General features: G+C 42.0%; 2 protein-coding genes across 2 annotated transcripts in view; one reads left to right on the top strand and one right to left on the bottom strand.

Moving 5' to 3' along the window:
- The window catches only part of LOC122471375 (S-adenosyl-L-methionine-dependent tRNA 4-demethylwyosine synthase TYW1), a 212,950-nt gene extending 204,567 nt beyond the window's left edge, over positions 1-8,383 (bottom strand). The window contains exons 1-4 of the mRNA XM_043559879.1: positions 8,198-8,383; positions 6,939-7,069; positions 6,173-6,325; positions 662-763 (exon numbers count right to left, since the gene is read on the bottom strand). Of these exons, the coding sequence (XP_043415814.1) occupies positions 662-763; positions 6,173-6,325; positions 6,939-7,069; positions 8,198-8,201 (390 nt within the window). The 5' untranslated portion in view covers positions 8,202-8,383. The remainder of the gene's footprint in view (positions 1-661; positions 764-6,172; positions 6,326-6,938; positions 7,070-8,197) is intronic.
- A 621-nt stretch (positions 8,384-9,004) lies between these two features.
- On the top strand, positions 9,005-15,074 carry SBDS (SBDS ribosome maturation factor). The gene is made up of 5 exons (XM_043559880.1): positions 9,005-9,406; positions 10,065-10,194; positions 11,645-11,845; positions 13,232-13,396; positions 14,318-15,074. Exons 1-5 carry the CDS (start codon positions 9,279-9,281, stop codon positions 14,444-14,446), a joined length of 753 nt encoding a protein of 250 aa, XP_043415815.1. The 5' UTR covers positions 9,005-9,278; the 3' UTR covers positions 14,447-15,074.
- Positions 15,075-19,664: the final 4,590 nt, after the last annotated feature.

A 19,664-nucleotide genomic window follows, 5' to 3' on the forward strand; every position in this document is an offset into this window, starting at 1 on the left:
TGCTTCTCCAACTTTAGCTGCTTCAGAATCACCTGAAGCAACTGTAAAAATACAGTTCCCCATCCAGACTTTGATTCAGCGGGGCCGGCCTGCATTTCCAACAAGTTCCCAGGAGATGCTGAGAATGCTGGTTCAAGGACCATGCCTTGAGAATCAGTGCTGTAAGGCAAACTTCTCTGAGTGTAACTAGACGAGAGCAAGGGGCATTTCTCAGGTGAAGAAATGAAACCCACACAGATAATTAAGTAATGCACGGAGGTCACGCAGGTAGTGAGAGACTTCTGTTAAGTCCCAAACCCATCCTTTCTGCTACCCAAGTGGCTCCTGACCTCTCAGCAATCTCACGCGTGGTTCACGTGCTCTGCACACTGCCATCAATCACAATCTTCCCTGGATTATGAGGTTGGTTCAGGAGGGAGGAGGGAACTTCAAGCCACCAAGCTTCCCCACCCTTACCCCCACCCCAGGAGAGACCACATGCCAGAGGGACGGGTCCCACACCATATATTCAACACCTCTAACTGACCCTGCAAACTCAGCCAACTGAAATGCCTTAGCATGAAAACGAAATTTGTTCTGAAGATTCTGTTTATCCCACAACGCAGGAGGTCAGTTACATTTGAGAGTTTGGACTGAATAAAAACTTAACACAATTACCAACCTCTTCTACTAGATGATCATCTGGATCGTATTCTTGGAGATTAATAACTGCCACAGGCAGACCTAGGGAGGTAACTGCTTCAGCAAGACTTGCTGCAAATCCCTAATGGGGAAAAAAAAAAAAATCACAAAAACTCTTCGATGAGCTAAATAAGCAAAGTACAGTCTTAATTTACCTCTGCCAGCAAGAGAATAGGCGTTTATCATGAAAAACTTGTTGCAGTCACTGACATTTATCATCATAAACCCAAACGCTATTCTCACTTCTACCATTTTCCCAAGCATCTTTATGGAGATCAATCATTCAACTGTGCTGTTCTCACTCTGTAAGTACATATACGGGACTAAATCTAAATTGGCTTTTGACATTCCAGTTGCTTTGCCCCACTAGAATAAACATAGAGGAGGTAAGAAATCCTGAAGAGGGAAGAGAATGTGGGATGTAAGAAATCTGACATGTTTCTGGAAGATAAAAAGCAAACAGAAGCAGGTTGACACGGAGGAGAAAGCCCTAGGGGACAGTCCATGTTCCTGACAGAACCCCAGAGGGGTTCTGGGCTCAGAGTCAGCCACTACACCAAAGCTGGGGGGGACCCTGGGCAGAGAAGAGCCCATCAGTAGACAATCTGTATATGGAACAAGTGCACACAGAGCCTGGGCAACATCCACCCTTTACCCCCCAGACAAAACACGTGCTAGCTCTTCTCCAAACAAAATGAACCCAACGTTTGGGGAAAGCTCAAACCTCTAGCCAGGTGTCGGCACTCTGGAAAATGCCTTCCTATTTTTTGCTAAGTAGTCTAAGCTCCCAGGATTAAAGCCAAGCCTACCAAGCATCTATGAATTTACTGGGCATCTACTATGCCAGTCTCAGTTCTGGGAAATATTACACAACAGTGAACAAGACACACGTGGTCCCTGCCTTCAGGGAGCTTGCTTTCTAATGGACAGATACACAGCAAAGAAATGAGAAAACACATAGTTAATCAGAGGATGACCAGTGCTATGGAAGAAAATAAATCGGGGTAAAGGGTAAGAATACAGTATTACAGGTATGACGATAGTTGTCATTATACAGGGAGTATCAGAACAGGTACATAAGATAAAAATATGCATACACATATTCAGTCTTTGCCCCTAGTTCCAGGCACAAAGGTCCTAAAACCCTTGGAACTTACTGACTTCGGTATCCTAATGAAGTAACTTATGGGGAGGCAGGCCCCAAGTAGCTACAGGAGGGAGGCTGGTCGTCACAAAACCAACAACGTGATTAGAGATTTAGAACTTTCAGTACCATCGTTCCCAGTGAGTTCAATCATCAATGGCCAATGATTTGAAATGTCCATTAATACCTCTAACGGACAGGTTTCAGGGAGTTTCTGGGTTGGTGGACACATTGTTACCCTGAGAAGGTGGTGCACAGAGAAGGTCCAGAAGCTCTGAGCCATTCCTCTCCACCATACCTTGCCCTGGGCATGTCTGCCATTTGTCTGTGTCTGTCTTGTGTCCTTTACAAGAAACCAGTAAATGTAGCCAGTCAGGCAATTCCTGAGTTCTGTGAATCGTTCCGGGAAATTATCGAACCTAAGGAGGACCGTGGGATCGAACTTATAGCTGTTCCAGTCACAAGCACAGGTGGCTCCTGGGACTAGTGGCCCCTGGCATCTGAAGTGGAGACAAGTCTTGTAGACTGGGCCCTTATACCTGTGGAATCTGACAAAAACTCTGGGTAGCTGGTATCAGAACTGGAGAAGTGGTCTCAAAGACAAAGATTTGAGCCAAACCTGAAGGAAATGAGAGGGCAAGCCATGCGGCTACCCCAAACAGAGGTAACGTGGAAGTGAAAAGGCCCAAAGGAGGGGGCAGGCTTGGCAAAGAGGTTGACAACACTGGGGGGGATTGGGGGGGACCAAGCAAATGAGGTAAAGGAGATAATGGAAAACCAGACATGAGGGCTTCCTGGCCACTGTGAGGGCTTTGGCATTTACTCTAAGTGAATGAGGAGGTCACTGCTGGGAATGCAGTTCCACTTAAGTTTTCAGAGTCCCTCTGGCTGCGGAGCTGAGAGGGCCCTGAAGCCGAGGGAGGGGCCGAGCGGCACTGAATGAAGGGGACGTGACTGCAGTGATCCAGACAAAATCTGAGGGTGCCCCGAACCACAGTGCTGAGAAGTGACTGGCACCTGGATCCATTGTGGAAGTAGAACAAACAGCATTTGCTGACAAATTGCACGGGGGGAGGGGAGTAGGAAAAAGAGAGAAGCCAAAGGTTTTCTTTGAGCTAGGCAACTGGAAAGATGAAGTTGGTAAAGAGTGTAAGTGAAAAAGGTCTGGACAAAAAACTCGGGAGTTCAGTTTGAGCATCTGAATTCTGAGATGCCTACTAGACATCACATAAAGATCTAAGATAGGTAACTGGACATGGGAGTCTGGAGTTGAGGAGAACAGTTCACATGAAAACCATAAATTCAGAGGCCCTCAGCACATACAAACGAAGGCCGGCAGGTCAAATCCAGCCCTCCGTTTGGTTCTACAGGTGCAAGTTACAGGGATACAGTCATGTCACTTAATTTACGTATTGTCTGTGGCTGCATCCACGCCAAGGCAGCAGAGCTGAGCAGCTGCAACAAAAACTGTTTGGCCCACAAAAACTAAAAGCCTAAATACCTACACATACATAGCGTAAAAAATAAAATGGCTTGCCCTTTACAGAAAAAGTCTGCCAAACTGTATCTAGAGGCAAGAACATAGTCTAGATAATAAGATCCCTTAGACGGCACAGTGAGTGCAAATAGAGACAGGGTCTCAAGGACGGAGCCTTGGGACACTCCTACCTTTAGAGGTCAAGCAGAGGAGAAATTAGCAGATGATAAGTAAGGAAGACTAGCCCTGGCCAAGCAGGAGGATGACCTAGAGAAGAATGCCAAGTAAGATGAAAGGTGAGAACTAATTAGCAATATGGAAAGCACCGGGAACACGTCAGGGCATAGAAGCCTGACAAGAGTGGTCCAAGAAAAACAGGAGTAGGGAAATTGGAGATTTAGAGATAGTGGCAGATATTTTCAAGGCGCTTTACTCTTAAAAAAAAAAATCTGAGATGGCAGTTAGAGGGAGATATGGGGCCAATAGGTCACATGGTATGCTCTGACCCACCCAGCACAGAGCGTCCGGTGAAAAATTTATAATTAAAGAACACACATCTGTTCACACAAGAACAGAGAAAACCCACACCAGCTAGCCCATCATTCTGTCTAAAAATGAACAGAAAACCATGGTTCACCAGGAATTTGATGAGAACAAGCAGAAGGAAAGAAAAATGGCAAGGTCAGAAAGTGTCTGACCTCGGCTCAGGTCCTAATCTCACAGTTCTTGAGTTTGTGCCCCACATCACACTCTCTGCTGTCAGCATGGAGCTTTCTTGGGCTCCTCTGTCCCCCTCTCTCTGCCCCTTCCCCACTCACTCACGTGCACGAGCTCTCTCTCAAAAATAAATAAACACGTTTTAAAAACGAACAAAATTGGGGAGAGGGGTAGAAAAAAAAAACGAACAAAATGGTGTTTTTGCAACTAAAAACGTAAAAACCAAAATAAAACATTCAAAAAGGTTTGGAATTGAAATCCCACAACCCCAAGTGGAAAGAAAAAGAGTTACAAAAGAGAAAAGATTTAAGACAAAGAAGCCATCCAAAAGCTCTAACATCCAGCCAACACAAATGACAGAAAGAAAAAAAACAGTTTAAAAAAAATTTTTTTTAATAAAATAGAAATGGGAAGCCTAGGTGGCTCAGTCAGTTAAGCGACCAACTTCGGCTCAGGTCATGATTTCATGGTTTGTGAGTTCGAGCCTCGCATCTGGCTCTATGCTGACAGCTCAGAGCCTGGAGCCTGCTTCAGATCCTGTGTCTCCCTCTCTCTCTGCCCCTCTGCTGTTCACACTCTATCTCCGTCTCTCTCACTCTCTCTCTCAAAAATGAACATTAAAAAAAATTTTTTTAATAAAAAAAAAAGAAAAAAAAAACAGAAATGGAAGGGAAAAAATATGCCCAAAAACATTAGCAGAAATGCTCACAAATCTTCAAAAGAGCCCAAGTGTCCAGCACAACAGCTGAAAAAAGATCCAACCTAGACACCATCTCAAAAAAGTTCCAAACCTCAAGGACAAAGACATGACCCTAAAAGCTTCTGGAAACATAAAAATCAAGCCATCTACAAAGGAATGAGGAGACTAGCTTTTTCATCCACAACACTGACCGGGGTAAGACAATGAAGTGATGCCTTCAAAGCTGTAAGGAAAAACTAATCTACACCCAGCAAATATGAAGCCATTAAATGTGAAAGCAGAATAAATTCAGATGGCATAGCTTTTAGGAGGGTCATCTAACCCGTATCAACAATGAGATGGCCAACGACATTAAGCCAAGAGGCCAACAATTGATATTTGAGGAAAGTCTGTGTTAACTAATACAAGAAGTCAATAACTTTTATCCAACATTGATCAATCTAGAAACACAGCATAAAGAAACAGCCATCAGAGGAATCAAAAAGAAGAAATAGTTAAAAAGAGATTCACTAGAAAGTACTTTTCAGTATGAACCCTCCACACACCTGGATTTGTTATAGTCTTCAAGTGTCAATTTGATCTTTTAAAAAAATTAAAAACACACATAAAAAGAGGCTTTGAGATCTTTTATGAGTAACATAAAAGGCCTTTGTTTTGGCTGCTCAGATGCCTTTTTTACATTTCTTCTGGTTCCCCACCTCTGTTGCTTAAGGCTGAACCCTTAATGTTAAGTGACCTTCAACTATGATGTGGCACAAAGCCGGCACTGGAGTTCTGAAAAGCGAAGAAATATTATTCTACAAAACGTCCACAAGAGGGCAGTACGACCCTCTTTAGTACCCCACAAAAATCAGTTGACACTGACTTTTTAACTTCATTTTCACCTTCGCCTTAGAATCTTTTCCTAAAAAGCACTAAAGAGCTGTGACCTTCACAACAAAGAAGCCGACAGCAAATACATCCGCAGCACATATCTACTTTAAGCAGTATTCGATGTCTACTGTTAACACTTTTAACACTATTAAATCAAAACACATTTTATTAAGTAGATGTGTGACGTCGTGAAAGTCAGGGCCCCATCCCATACTGGACGCTACTGCTGACATGCTCTTTTCACTATCCCCTACTTCTGCACCCGCCATCAGTAATAGGCTTAGAACTCTCCATTCTGCTGAGGCAGAAGCAAGCTTCAGCACAAAACCCCTCAGGACAGTGACCATCAGACTGGAATTGGGCTGGAATTGGGCACAAGGCTGGAATTGGGCACAAGGGTTAAAAACTCACACAATGCCCCGGGAAGGAAAAAGGTATGCTGGGGAAGGGAAAAAAGAAGATTTAAAAGAAAAAAAAAAAAAAATTAGAAGACCGATCCAGTTCACTGTGAATGGATACCTTTAAGCGATCTTCTAAAAGATCAAGAAACCCAGAGAAAAATATCATATGAAGTTCTCACCTTCGCTGTTCCAGTCTGGGAACCATAGAAAATCTTCACTCCAGACACTAAGATGTCCTTCTTTTGAAGAGAGATATAACCATTTGTCATCAAATCCCGAGTTGCTTTTGGAACAGATTTATCCTTTGAGTTCTTGCCCTTGAAGATAAACAACTACACAAAATCCATCAAGTTTGAGTCTTTTCCTAACTTCAGTAGTGATGACAGCACAGACAATAACCGATTTTACTATTCTCTTAATCTTTCTGGTGTACTCCTCAAATATTAACCCCTTGATATAATTAGGTCCTTTAAAGGCTGGACCTACGATCCTTAAGGCTATAAAGATTCCCAATTCCTCCAGGACAGAACTAACTATACATACATTCATCCATAATGTGCTTTATCAAAATAAGACTAGGAACTTACTTTCCAATCCTTAATTAGTGGTAAGAAAACAGAAGACTACTACTCTTTAAAAGTGCTAAATAGATTTTTCTTATGAAGGCTTAATTTTTCATTATGAACTCTTCCTGTATCTCAAGAGTAAAACATCCACAGCCCATCAAAGAAAACATAAATAACTTATTTCATAATAAATGTGTCTCTAAAAACTGAGAATAAAATTTTTAGGCATAAAAAAAAAAAAAAACCTGTGTAGAGACCAAACATAAAAGTGACTGAAAAGTTCCTTTTAGCTTTTCTGAAAACCTTAGAAAATCTGCACTCTAAATTCTCTATAAATCTAATGCCTTAATTCTCTCCTATAAAAACCAACTCCACTTACCTGCTTCCTGATGACAATCTGGAAACAAATCCAAAGGCTAATGCCAAAGGCAAAGCCCAAATATATGTAAAGCCTGTTTATCCATAATGATATTAAAGGTGAAGAGAAGTCCCATGTATCCAAAGAAGGATCTAAATTTAAAAAATACATACATGTAATTTTACATAAAGTTACATATACAAAGCTGCCCATCCTTACTTTAAGAATAAAAAATAAAATAGGGGCGCCTGGGTAGCTCAGTTAAGCATCTGACTTCAGCTCAGGTCATGACCTCATACTCCATGAGTTCGAGCCCCACATCTGGCTCTAAGCTGTCACAAGCCCAGCAATGGGCTCTGTGCTGAACAGCTAAGAACCTGGAGAGCCTGCTTTGGATTTTGTGTCTCCCTCTCTCTCTGCTCCTCCCCTGCTCATGCTGTCTCTCTCTGTCTCTGTCTCTCTCTCAAAAATAAACATTAAAAAATAAAATAAAACCAACCTTCATATTCAACAACCCGGCTAAGAATTCTAAAAAAATCAACTCTAATAAAAATAATATACAACTGCATGTGGTCATGTGATAAAATTACCGTAACGATGCTAACTCAGAAAAACACAAAATTGTACCTCATTTGGGTATAGCACTTGGAAGCAAGAGAAGTGAACAAAGTCAAAACACTTTTCGTGGAATTAACTCTGCTGTGTTTTGAGTACTCCATAAGAAAAGCTTTAAAAAATACTATTCTCTTTGCTCTAGTTTTACTTTAAAGACCCACTGTTACTTGCAATGGGTCTCACACCCCGTTTTTTGGAAAGACGTATGGATGGACCTGGCCTCAAATGTTGAACTGGAGGCAATTTCAAAAGGCGAAGCCTAAATTCTGGGGTTTACAGGTGCTGGTCCACCGTGGAAAAAACAAACATGGGCTTTGCCGTTGCTGCTCCACCCTGGAAAAGACCAAAAGCCACCAAACACGTGGGTAAAGAAAGTGGGCAGTTCTCTATGCGTTTTACTTGAGGTCAGAAGCACAGTTCCTTCTGAACTCATCCCCTAACCTCATGAGGCAAAAGCCAGGTCAAAAGCAAGGATCAATCCTCCCTTGCTGTCAGTGGCTCCTGTCCCGGGCTGACAAGTGCAACAACCTCTGAAGGACGGTCCTCGAGGACGCCACTCCGCCAGGAGAGAGTGAGAAAAACGGTTCCCTCTCTCCTTCCCCTCCACGATTTTGCCTGTCGGAGGGCGGGGGGGGGGGGGGGGGGGGGGGGGGGTGACGGCTTACCCATTCTCCTCAGAGCCCAGGCTCTGCGGCCCGATAGACTAGGACTGCAGACCTGAAGAACCTGGTTCTGACACCGGGAGACGACCAGAACTATCTTGAAGCATTACCAGTATACCCGGAGCCCGGAGAGCTGGGGGCAGCCATGCCACTCTCCAGCCCGTCCGGATTGGTTCAGAAGGGGAAGGGGCGGGCCCAGAGAGAAGCCCCGCTTAGAGATCCAAGCTAGGTAGCCCGAGCGCTCCCGGCTCCTCTCGGATTGGCTCAGAGGTGCAAGGGGCGGGTCTAGAGGGAAGCAGGGTCAAAACAGGCGTGGTGGTATAGGAAAGAAACCTGGGAAAGATGGGCACATTAAAAGCGTATCATCAACCAGACGTAATCTGTGTCTCCTTTGGACCTCACTTCAAACACACCGATTGTGAAAAAGCATTATTTCGAGAAATTGGGTTATGGGCTGGCTAGTAGATGATATTAAGGAATAATGGTTAATCTTGTTGCGTTCATCTGTGAGGAGTACAGACTGTAAAGCTAAAACCTTATAATTTGCTTTAAACTACTCTGACCAAAAAGAAGAGGGAGAATGGAACATGAATGGCAAAATGTTGATAATCGTTGAAGCAGGGCGATGGGTTCATGGCGGTTCATCACACTGTTTTCTCAAGTTTTTTATTTTACAATTTTTCCGTAAGAGAAGTTTGAGGGCGCGACCCCGAAACCTGCGGAACTCTGAGGAACCGACTCTACGTTTCCAGCCGGTAGCTAAAACATCAGCATCACCAGCCAATCAGAGCTCCTTGGCGGAAGTAAATTACATCAAGGAAGAGCGCTTCTCTTGTCGCGAGCCGAACGATGTCGTAAAAGCCACAATGCGCAGGCGTCGTTGCTCACTTTTCCTCGCCCGGTTTCCGCAACACCTGACGCCTGCGCAATAGGTCAACTGGGTGTATTGTGGCGGCCGTCCGGGTAGGTAGTGGTCGTGCCGCGCGCCGCCGGGTCGTTACAGCGAGGCGCAGGTGGTCCCTCCGGCCGGCCGCACGGGTGTGCCTTGGTTCACCAGACCCGGGAAGGGCTGTGAGCAGCCACCATGTCGATCTTCACCCCCACCAACCAGATCCGCCTAACCAATGTGGCCGTGGTACGGATGAAGCGCGCCGGGAAGCGCTTCGAAATCGCCTGCTACAAGAACAAAGTCGTCGGCTGGCGGAGCGGCGTGTGAGTGACCCTTTCCGTCCGAGCTCTGGCCGGAGCTTGTAGCCTCCGAGGCGGCCTGCCCCTAGTGTTCGAGCTGGTGTCTTGACAGGGAAGGAAATGGACAATTTATTCCTGCAGTGAGCGTGAAAAGGCACTGTCTTTCCCGAGCTTAGCGCCTAAATCCAGGATTCCCTTTTTGTTGAATTGGTGTGGTTTGGGTTGTTGGTTCGGAGTTTTGTTTTAATTGGTTGGTGTCCTGAAAGCCACAGCCAAGAAATCCCCAAAATATGGCCCTTTTGCCAAAATAATGTTAAAGGGTGGAGACCTAGTCTTCCAAATACTTCCGTGGCTATAGCACATCCTGATGTCACAGATCTTTGCCCTGTAGTTTTCACCGTAGTGCGTAGTGTCTTCGCTGCTGCCATCTAGGGATCGGAATTCCCTGGCAGCAGCCCGCCCTCTGCCCCCACAGCTCAGTGTTTCATACATGATCCCGTGACGTTTTTCTCCAGTGAGTAAGTGGGAATACAGATACGGTTCTGAGTTTTGAAAATGTTCCCTCTCGCTGAGTATTTGTTGTTTCTTACTATTATGTCACTACCGTCTTGTATTTAAATGTGAATGAATTTCCAAGTTTCAAGTGTGTTCACTTAGGACTTTTCTCTCCTGCTGTCACAAGGGAAAAAGACCTTGATGAAGTTCTACAGACCCACTCAGTGTTTGTAAATGTTTCTAAAGGTCAAGTTGCAAAGAAGGAAGATCTGATCAGTGCATTTGGAACAGATGACCAGACAGAAATCTGTAAGCAGGTGAGTTCTAAGAGCTATGTGTTAGAAGTACTTGAACATATGTTAAACTTGAATCGTTATTTTTTAGGCGTGACCTGAGTAACATCACTTTTTTAATTGTATAATTAATAGTGTTAGAATTAGTTTCAGGTGTACAACATAGTGATTCAACAATACACATCACTGTGCGTTCTTTTGTATGCATTCTGTAATTTAGTGCTTACCATGATAAGTGTCGTCACCACCTGTCACCAAGCAATGTTATTAGTCTTATTGACTGTATTCCATATGCTGTTTTTTCATCTCTGTGACTTATTTTATAACTGGAAGTTTGTACCTCTTAATCCCCTTTATCTGTTTCACCCATTCCCTAACCCACCTCCCCTCTGGCAACCACTACGGTTAAGAGTCTTTTTTTGTTTGTGCCCTTTTTTTGTTTGTTTATTTGTTTCTTAAATTCCAAATAGGAGTGAAATCATACGGTATTACTCTTTGTCTGACTTATTTCACTTAGCGTTATACCATTTAGGTCCATCCATGTCATTGCAAATGGCAAGATCTCGTTCTTTTTTATGGCTGAGTAATATTCCATTGTGTATGTATATTATTTCTTTATCCATTCATCTATCAGTGGACACTTAGGTTGCATCATGGCTATTGAAAAGAATACTGCAATAAACACTGGGGTGCAAATATCTTTTCAAATCAGTGTTTCCATTTTCTTTGGGTAAGTACCCAGTGGTGAAATTACGAGATCACATGGTAGTTCTATTTTTGTTTTTTTGAGGAACCTCTATACTGTCTTCCACAGCGGCTGTACCAGTTTGCATTCCCACCAACAGGGCACTGAGAGTTCCTTTTTCTCCACATCCTCTCCAACACTTGTTGGTTTCTTGTTTTTTTTATTTCTAGCCATTCTGATAGGGGTGAGGTGAAAACTCATTGTGCTTTGATTTGCATTCCTTTGATGATGAGTGGTGTTGGAGTGATGTTCAGCATCTTTTCATGTGTCTGTTGGCCATCTGTATGTCTTGAGAAAATGTCTATTCGAGTTCTCTGCTCATTTTAGTCAGATTATTTGGGGAGTCTTTTTGTGTGGCATCATTTTTAATAATGCAGGACATGAATATATTTTGTCAAAGTCTCCAAAACTTAAATTTTCTACTAAATTACCTTATTTTTGTCCATTTTTATATTTTGAGTGTAATATACCTAAAATTAAATTTTCTTTTCAAGGGTTTCACCATTTACAATCTTTGCCTAAATTGACTTTTCCCCTTCCCCCACCTAAATAAATAGTATCTTAGAGCACAAGATAATCCAGTGTATCATTTAGGCAAAGTTCAATTTATTACCTATATGTGAGTAGCTGAAGAGGATGGAATTTAATTTTCTCTCCCAAGTTATTAATTCTTGTGGTCAGTTAACAAATAATGTGCAATAAAGGCATTTAAATCTGGGTTTTTTTTAGATTTTGACTAAAGGAGAGGTTCAAGTATCAGATAAAGAACGGCATACACAGCTGGAGCAGATGTTCAGGGACATTGCAACCATTGTGGCCGACAAGTGTGTGAACCCTGAAACAAAGAGACCGTACACTGTTATCCTTATAGAGAGAGCCATGAAGGACATCCACTATTCAGTCAAAACCAATAAAAGTACAAAACAGCAGGTGAGTGGTTTTTAATGTCAAAAAGTATCCAAATGAAAATCAATTTTCTCTGAAGAAACCATTGAAAATGATCTGTCTGTGATAATAAAGTGATACTACTTGGAAGCAGTAAGGTAGGAGGCTAGGGGGAGGGAGGAAGGAAATGATGGGGGTTTTAGGGAAAAGTAATGGAATTTTTTTTAACTAAACACAAATGTACTACAGCTCTCATCTTCCTATCCAAGTCAAACCTTTAAAGATAAAACTTGAATTTTTAAAGAATCCTTTTCAACTCCACATCTTAGATTTTTTTGATTTCTATCTAATTCACATGACATACAAGGTCATCTTTTTACAGTGAACAATTCAGTGGCATATTCACAAAGTTTTTGCAGCCTTCCCTACTACCTAACTTGAGAACGTTTCCATCACCCCCAGAAGCAACCTTGTGGCCATTAGCACTCACTCCTCATATACCCTTCTCACAGCTGTTCAGCAAATTTGTTTTCTGTTTTTATGGACTTTTCTCTTCTGGACATCTCATATAAATGGAATCAGACAATGTGTGGCCCTTTGAAGGTTCATACCTGTTGTAGTACATATCAGTGCTTTATTCCTTTTTGGGACTCAACAATAACCCATTGTATGGAAATACCATATTCTGTTGATTCATCCATCTGTTGATGGGTATTTGTGTTGTTTCTACTTTTTAGCTATCATGAATAATGCTGCTCTGAAATTCATTGCAAATTTTTGTGTGGACGTGTTTCATTTCTCTGGACTCAGGAATGGAATTACTAGGTCATATGGTAACTATATTTAACCTTTTGAGGAACTGCCAAACCATTTTCCAAAATAGCTGAGGCATTTTACATTTCCACAGTCAGTGTGCAAGGGTTCCGATTTCTCCACATCTTTGATATTTGTTGTTAATCCACCTTTCTTATTACAGCCATCCTGGGTGTACTATTCTGGTTTTGACTTGCATTTCCCTAATAACAAATGATTTCAGCATATTTTCTTGTGCCCGTTGACCTTTGGTCATCTTTGGAGAAATCAGTTTTTAGATTCTTTGGCCATTCTTTATTTGTTTCTTCATTATCGAGTTGTAAGAGTTCTGTATATATTCTGGATACTAGCACCTCATCAAATGTGTCATTGACTAATATTTTCACCTATTTAATGGGCTGTCTTCACTTCCTCAATAGTGTTTTGAAACCCAAAAGTGTGTAATCTTCAAGTCCAATTTATCTTCTCTTTTCTATGGGTGTTTATGTTCTTTGTGTCCTATCTAAAAACCACCGTCTAATTTGGCTGGATGGGAACTGCTTTGTCTTGAATACCTTACAAAGTAATGCAGCAAAGGTAGCAAAGAAATTGCCAACATTTTCAATTTGGTCTCGCCAGGCTTTGGAAGTGATAAAGCAGTTAAAGGAGAAGATGAAGATCGAACGTGCTCACATGAGACTTCGGTTCCTTCTTCCAGTGAATGAAGGGAAGAAGCTGAAAGAAAAGCTGAAGCCCCTAATCAAGGTTATAGAAAGCGAAGACTACAGTCAGCAGTTAGAAATTGTAAGATAAAAATATTCTTATTCTTTTGCGTCCATGTTACCAGAATCATCTGTTTTCTAGTCATAAATGTGTCACAGACATTTAAAGGTGTGAACAATAGACATTTCCAGAAACATCTTACCTGGAGTTAAGTAAAAATCTCAAGGTCAGACTAAAACGAAATTATAGTTAAATTAAGCACAACTTGGGATTTGGGGGTGGGGGGATGGTTTGTTTTTTCTGGTTAAATCCATGCTCAGTTTAGACGAGAGAATATATTTTACGGTGAGTCTTCTATTATGAGGAAATTGGAAATAAGACGAAAAGTTGGACGGCCTCATTGCCCATAGAACATTTTAAAGACGCGGCAAAGCATGGTGTCTTTGGGTCCTGGCCCCACAGTGTCAGACGCAGCAGAGATTCGGTTGTCTGCAAACCCGGGCCCTGAGATTTGGCTCCAGCCCCAGTATAAACAAGCTCTGGCCGGGGTTGTTGGGCATTCCTCCCTAAACGCGAAGGGACACATCTGACATTCTGAAGTTCTCCGGTCTTTTCAGAACTTCACATGCGATTTCTAAATAGGCCTTCAAGCTGCTTTTTCTCCTTCTGATGTGGATAAATAGAGGTGCTCTCGTCCGACTAAATCCTCGTGCTAAACTGTAGTATCAAAAGAACCACGCTCTCCCAGCCACTTCACTTGATGGCTGTGGAGTCCAGAGACGACCTCAGACGGGGAGGTTAACGCCTGTCGCAGGGCCTGTGTGTGCACTTAAAAGAGCGAGGCTAGACTAGAGCCCTGCCTGCTTCCCTGTGCTCTGTGTTCGTCCTTGCACTGTAGGACGGTAGCAGTAGAGACATCTGGAACGTGCTGTGTGTCTCAGAGAAAGCGGGGGCTGTGTTCATTCCGTTGCACCTGCTGAGCACCTGTGTTCCGTGTTTCAGGTGTGTCTGATTGACCCAGGCTGCTTCAGAGAAATCGATGAGCTCATAAAAAAGGAGACAAAAGGCAAAGGTTCTCTGGAAGTGCTCAACCTGAAGGACGTGGAAGAAGGGGATGAGAAATTTGAATGACGCCCGTCAAGCTCTTCAGCTCTAAAACACTAAAGCGTTTTCTTTTCCCACGGTCCTCTTTCCTTTCCGTGGTCTGCCAAACACTTGCTCGGACTGTTTGACGTTTTCCATCTTTGTGGTAACGTGTACACAAAAAGACTTTTCTGATAAAGTATCACACTGTGGGATTCATGTAGTTTTAACGATAAAGCGGGGTCTGGGGCAAAAATGAAAAATCCAGGATACAAAGGGCAGAGTAGCATTTTGCTGCTGTCTCTTGACTTGCACTTTCCAACATGCACGTTATCTTGGGGGTGAAAAGTTAAGCTTTGTATATTAAGATAAATGTGAGAGGATAGGACGATGTGACCAAAGGGGTATTTGCTGAAGAAAACATAATGTCTTATTTCTACTTAATGAAACGTGTGGCCTGATACAAAGCTTGGATGGTGACTTCCTGATTTTGTGAAAAATAGATCTAGGACCACTGTGTGGGGCTGAAGTAAGATTCGCAGAACATATGGCCGTACCCTAGATTATTCTCGGTAAAGAATAAAGTCATTGGTTTCTAATCCTTAAAGTTTATAATATATATTAATGTAGCTGCAATTATATGTTATCAATAAAACCACTCTTTATTTTTATTAAACCATGGCTTGTGTTTCTAGACAGCTTCCAAGCTCCCTTCTTTTCTCTGCCTGTTGTCTGGTAGGGTTGGAGAGCTCGCAGCAGGACTAAATAAGCCCCATGAGGAGTGGGTAGAACAGAGCCTGTTCTGCTGAACACCTGATAAATCTTAGTGATTTGGGATATAATTGAATATAACTATTTTAGTACTTAAATGGACAACATGCAAGTTGTTTTCAATCTGCTTATCTTCAAAAAGATATTCTAGAACATAAATTAGGGTTTCATTCAAAATTAACATGCAAGGGCACCTAGCTGGCTCAGTCAGTTAAGCCTCTGACTCTTGACCTCAGGGGCATGACTTTGAACCCTGCATTGGGCTCCACACTGGGTGTGAAGCCTACCTAAAAAAAAAAAACAAACTTAACATACAAACGTATTTTATGGATAGAAGTTTTTAACTAGAAGAGGTTTTGACTTGAAAACCCCAGATGGGTTTTATACGCGTTCAGAATTCATTGCTAATAGAAGTTCACAGAAATGGACCGTTTTAAAATAATTCCAATCAAAATTATGAAGTCGAAATTGTTTCTTACAGTGTTAGAAGTACTCCTTCTTGATAACTTGGGAACACAACGCTTTCTGTGGTGCTGAAATTGAATTACTGTTTTAATACCAATCCTTAAGATGGCCCTCACTGGTTCCATTTACTGGTGCAGTTTGTTTCATGAAGACAATCTAAACTCAATCCCAAGGGAAGATTTTAAGTAGTCAGGTTTACACTTTATCTCCAGCTTAGACAGTTAAAGCGGTGTTGCAGATTGGAAGTCCTGGTCACTGGAAGTGTTCATTAGCTGCACCTTGAGCAGGAAAGTTAGAACGTTGCCGTAAGTTTTTCTCATTCTCGTTACTGATCTCCTAAAAAGCTGGAACCTCTAGAAATGTCAAATGCAGATCACATGTGAGCCATGCTTCTGAACCTATAGAAAATAAAAGATTTTTACCTTATATGCATCTCATTACTCAAAAGTAGTTAAAAAATTGTGGTTCTCGGTCATGCTCTCAGTGCCGGTGCTATAATGCGTTGTTCTAAGGATTGAGCTGTTTCTTTTGCTTTGTCAGTGCAAGCTGTATTGTGTGCTGTTGGTCAGGGTGACGGTTCAGAATTAACTCTCTTCTGTTAACATGGCCCTTTTCTGTGAAGCGTCACCTGTCCCCATACACGTGGGACCTCACGCCACTTTGAAACCCCCTCCTAGGCCTTGATTTCACCCTACTTTGTGTTCTAGAGACCTGCTTAAATACCCATCTGGCATGCTAGACGGTGAGCTCCCCAAGGGCAGGATGAGCCATTGCACATTTGGACCCAGTAGGTGTGGAATAGATGTCTGTAGAGTAATACATGCTATCTCAGTGAGGGTGGGTGATGACAAATGTGTCTGCTAATGACTTTTTCAAATCCATCTTGAAAGCTAGAATAGGTGTCAAGGCTTTGAGCCAAAGCTTCCCACCCATGTGCTGTTGTGCTGCTTGGTGGCTTCTGATCTGCACAGATCCCCTCAGCCTGAGGGCATTCATCTCTGCCTGCAACCAGCCTCTTGCATTTACTTGTCCCGGGTGGTCATACACACCTAATATCCGTGAGGCTGTGATGGGGGGAAATTGGGTAACGCTTATAAGCAGTAGCCACACACATGATTTTTCCTGCATGCTGCACTCAAGCCCACATCATGAGGTCCCTACAACTTTGGTAGTAATGAGGCTCCTTATTATCTTTATGAGGTCTTGTTTTTGTTTTGTTTATCAATCTGCTCTTACTGAAATTCAAGGTACTGATTATTGGAAAACATTTTTCTGCTGCTGCATCATGAAGATGGTTGTGCATACATATTTTGCCACTGGCAGCATTCAATGGCTGCAGGGACAAGGGCTAGTGATTTTCATCTCCACGTGTATGTATCTGTGATGATACCCGCAAAATTAATGAGTCAAAATGGAATTTCATGGCAACAGTTCTTAGCTAAAAGTATAATCTTGACCTATCAGCTTGGATATTCCAGCTCCTACCCAGGAATGATTTCACAAGAATGAGTACACGTAGTTGAATTGCCCAGGACCCCTTCCAAACACCCCTTGGACGCCCCCGTTTCACCAAACTCCTAGTTGAATCTCTGCAGATTTCTGGTTAGCAGAGAATGGAGGTGAATGAGTTGTGAAACCGAAGAATGTAAAGTCTTTTACTGCAGAGAAAAGTAGACCTGTCTCCTACACTCAACACTATTTACATCTCAGGAGACCTTTTTGGTGAGCCACTTGAATGCCAAGAGATTCATGGTGGAGCTTGTGGTCAACAAGCATAGTTGACATGCTTTTCAAGGGAAGAGGGCCACAGACTTATTTCTTACTGTCATGTGGAGATAGAATCAAGACTAGAAATCTTGCACGTAATTAAGGTAAAATCATTTGTGGATTTATAGTTAAAACTTTGCAGATTATATGGATGCGGGGCTGGTTCAATATTCGCAAATCAGTCAATGTGATACATCAAAAAGAGAAAGAATAAAAATCATATTATCAAAAACTAAGTCATTCCTGGATAGGAGCTAGAATATCCAAGCTGATAGGTCAAGATTATACTTTTAGCCAAGAATTGCTGTGAAATTCCATTCCGACTCATTAATTTTGAGGGTATCATCACGGATACATACACGTGGAGATGAAAATCACTGGCCCTTGTCCCTGCAGGCATTAAATGCTGCTGATCAGAAAAAGTATTTGATGAAGTACAACATCCATTCATGATTAAAAACCCTCAACAAAGTCAGTTTAGAGGGAACAGACCTCAACATAATAAAGGCCTTATATGAAAAACCAACAGCTAACATCAGACAATGGGGGAAAACAGCTTTTCTTCTAAAGTCAGGAACGAGACAAGGATGTCCACTCTCACGACTTTTATTCAACTTAGTACTAGAAGTCCTAGCCACAGCAATGAAACAAGAAAACCAAATAAAAGGAATCCAAATTGGTAAGGAAGAAGAAACACAGTCACTATTTGTACATGACAGGATACTATATAGAGAAAACCCAAAAGACTCCACCAAAACATTGCTAGAACTGATGAATAATTCAGTAAGGTACAGGATACAAAATCAGCATACAAAAATCCATTGCATTTCTATACACTAACAACAGGGCAGCAAAAAGAAATTAAGAAAACAATCCCATCTACAATTGCACCCAAAATAATAAAATATCCAGGAATAAACTTAACCAAGGATGTGAAAGACCTGTACTGTGAAAACTATAAAACGCTGATGAAAGAAATTGAAGATGACACAAAGAAATGGAAAGATACCCCATGCCCATGGATTGGAAGAACAAATATTGTTAAAATATCCAAACTATCCAAAACAATCTACACATTTAATGCAGTCTCTATCATAATACCAACAGCATTTTTCACAGAACAAGAACAAATAATCCTAAAATCTGTATAGAACTACAAAAGACCCTAAATAGCCAAAACAATCTTGAAAAAGAAGAATAAAACTGGAGGTATCACAATCCCAGATTTCAAGATATACTACAAAGGGCACTGGCAAAAAGTAGACAAATAGATCATTGGAACAGAATAGAAAGCTCAGAAATAAACCACGATTATATAGTCAATCTTTGACACAGGAAGCAAGAATAAGCAATGAGAAAAAGACAAGTCCCTTCAACAAAACTGGACAGCTACATACAAAATAATGAAACCCAAATGGATTAAAGATCTAGACTTGAGACCTGAAACCATAACAATCTTAGAAGAAAGCACAGGCATCTTTCTAGATATGTCTCCCAAGGCAAGAAAAACCAAAGCAAAAATGAACTATTGGGACTTCATCAAGATAAAAAGCTTCTGCACAGGAAAGGAAACAAGTTGGGGCGCCTGGGTGGCTCAGTCGGTTAAGCCTCCGACTTTGGCTCAGGTCATGATCTCGTGGTTTGTGGGTTCGAGCCCCGTGTCAGGCTCTGTGCTGACAGCTCAGAGCCTGGAGCCTGCTTCAGATTCTGCGTCTCCCTCTCTCTCTGCCCCTCTCCTGTTCATGCTCTGTCTCTGTCTCAAAAATAAATAAACATTAAAAAAAATTAAAAAAAAAAAGGAAACAAGCTAAAAGACAACAAAATGAGAAAAGATATTTACAAATGACATACCCAATAAAGGGTTAGTATCCAAAACATACAAAGAACCGATACAACTCAACCCCTAAAAAACATTCAGTTAAGTGATGAGCAGAAGATATGAATACACATTTTTCCCAAGTTCTATGCTGTTCTGGAAACAGAGCAAAGTTCCCTCCCTGTGTGAACAGATGTGGATGGACATTGGCCAGAGCTGACTCTTAGCTTGAGCCTCTGTCCTCACTGATAAAATATGCCCATGCCAGAGAGTAGACAGATGTGAGGATCAGATATAAGCAGAGTATCTGCCCAGATTACACTGGGAAGCCAGGCCTTGGTTCTAGCAATCACCACATTGCTCCTGCAAAATGAGGCTCCCAGGAGGACGGGAGCTTAATATAGTAAGCACTTGATAATTCAATAGATGATTCCCTGAATGTCTCCT

The sequence above is a fragment of the Prionailurus bengalensis genome, chromosome E3 (assembly GCF_016509475.1).
Source record: "Prionailurus bengalensis isolate Pbe53 chromosome E3, Fcat_Pben_1.1_paternal_pri, whole genome shotgun sequence".
In the NCBI taxonomy this organism is placed as follows: Eukaryota; Metazoa; Chordata; class Mammalia; order Carnivora; family Felidae; genus Prionailurus; species Prionailurus bengalensis.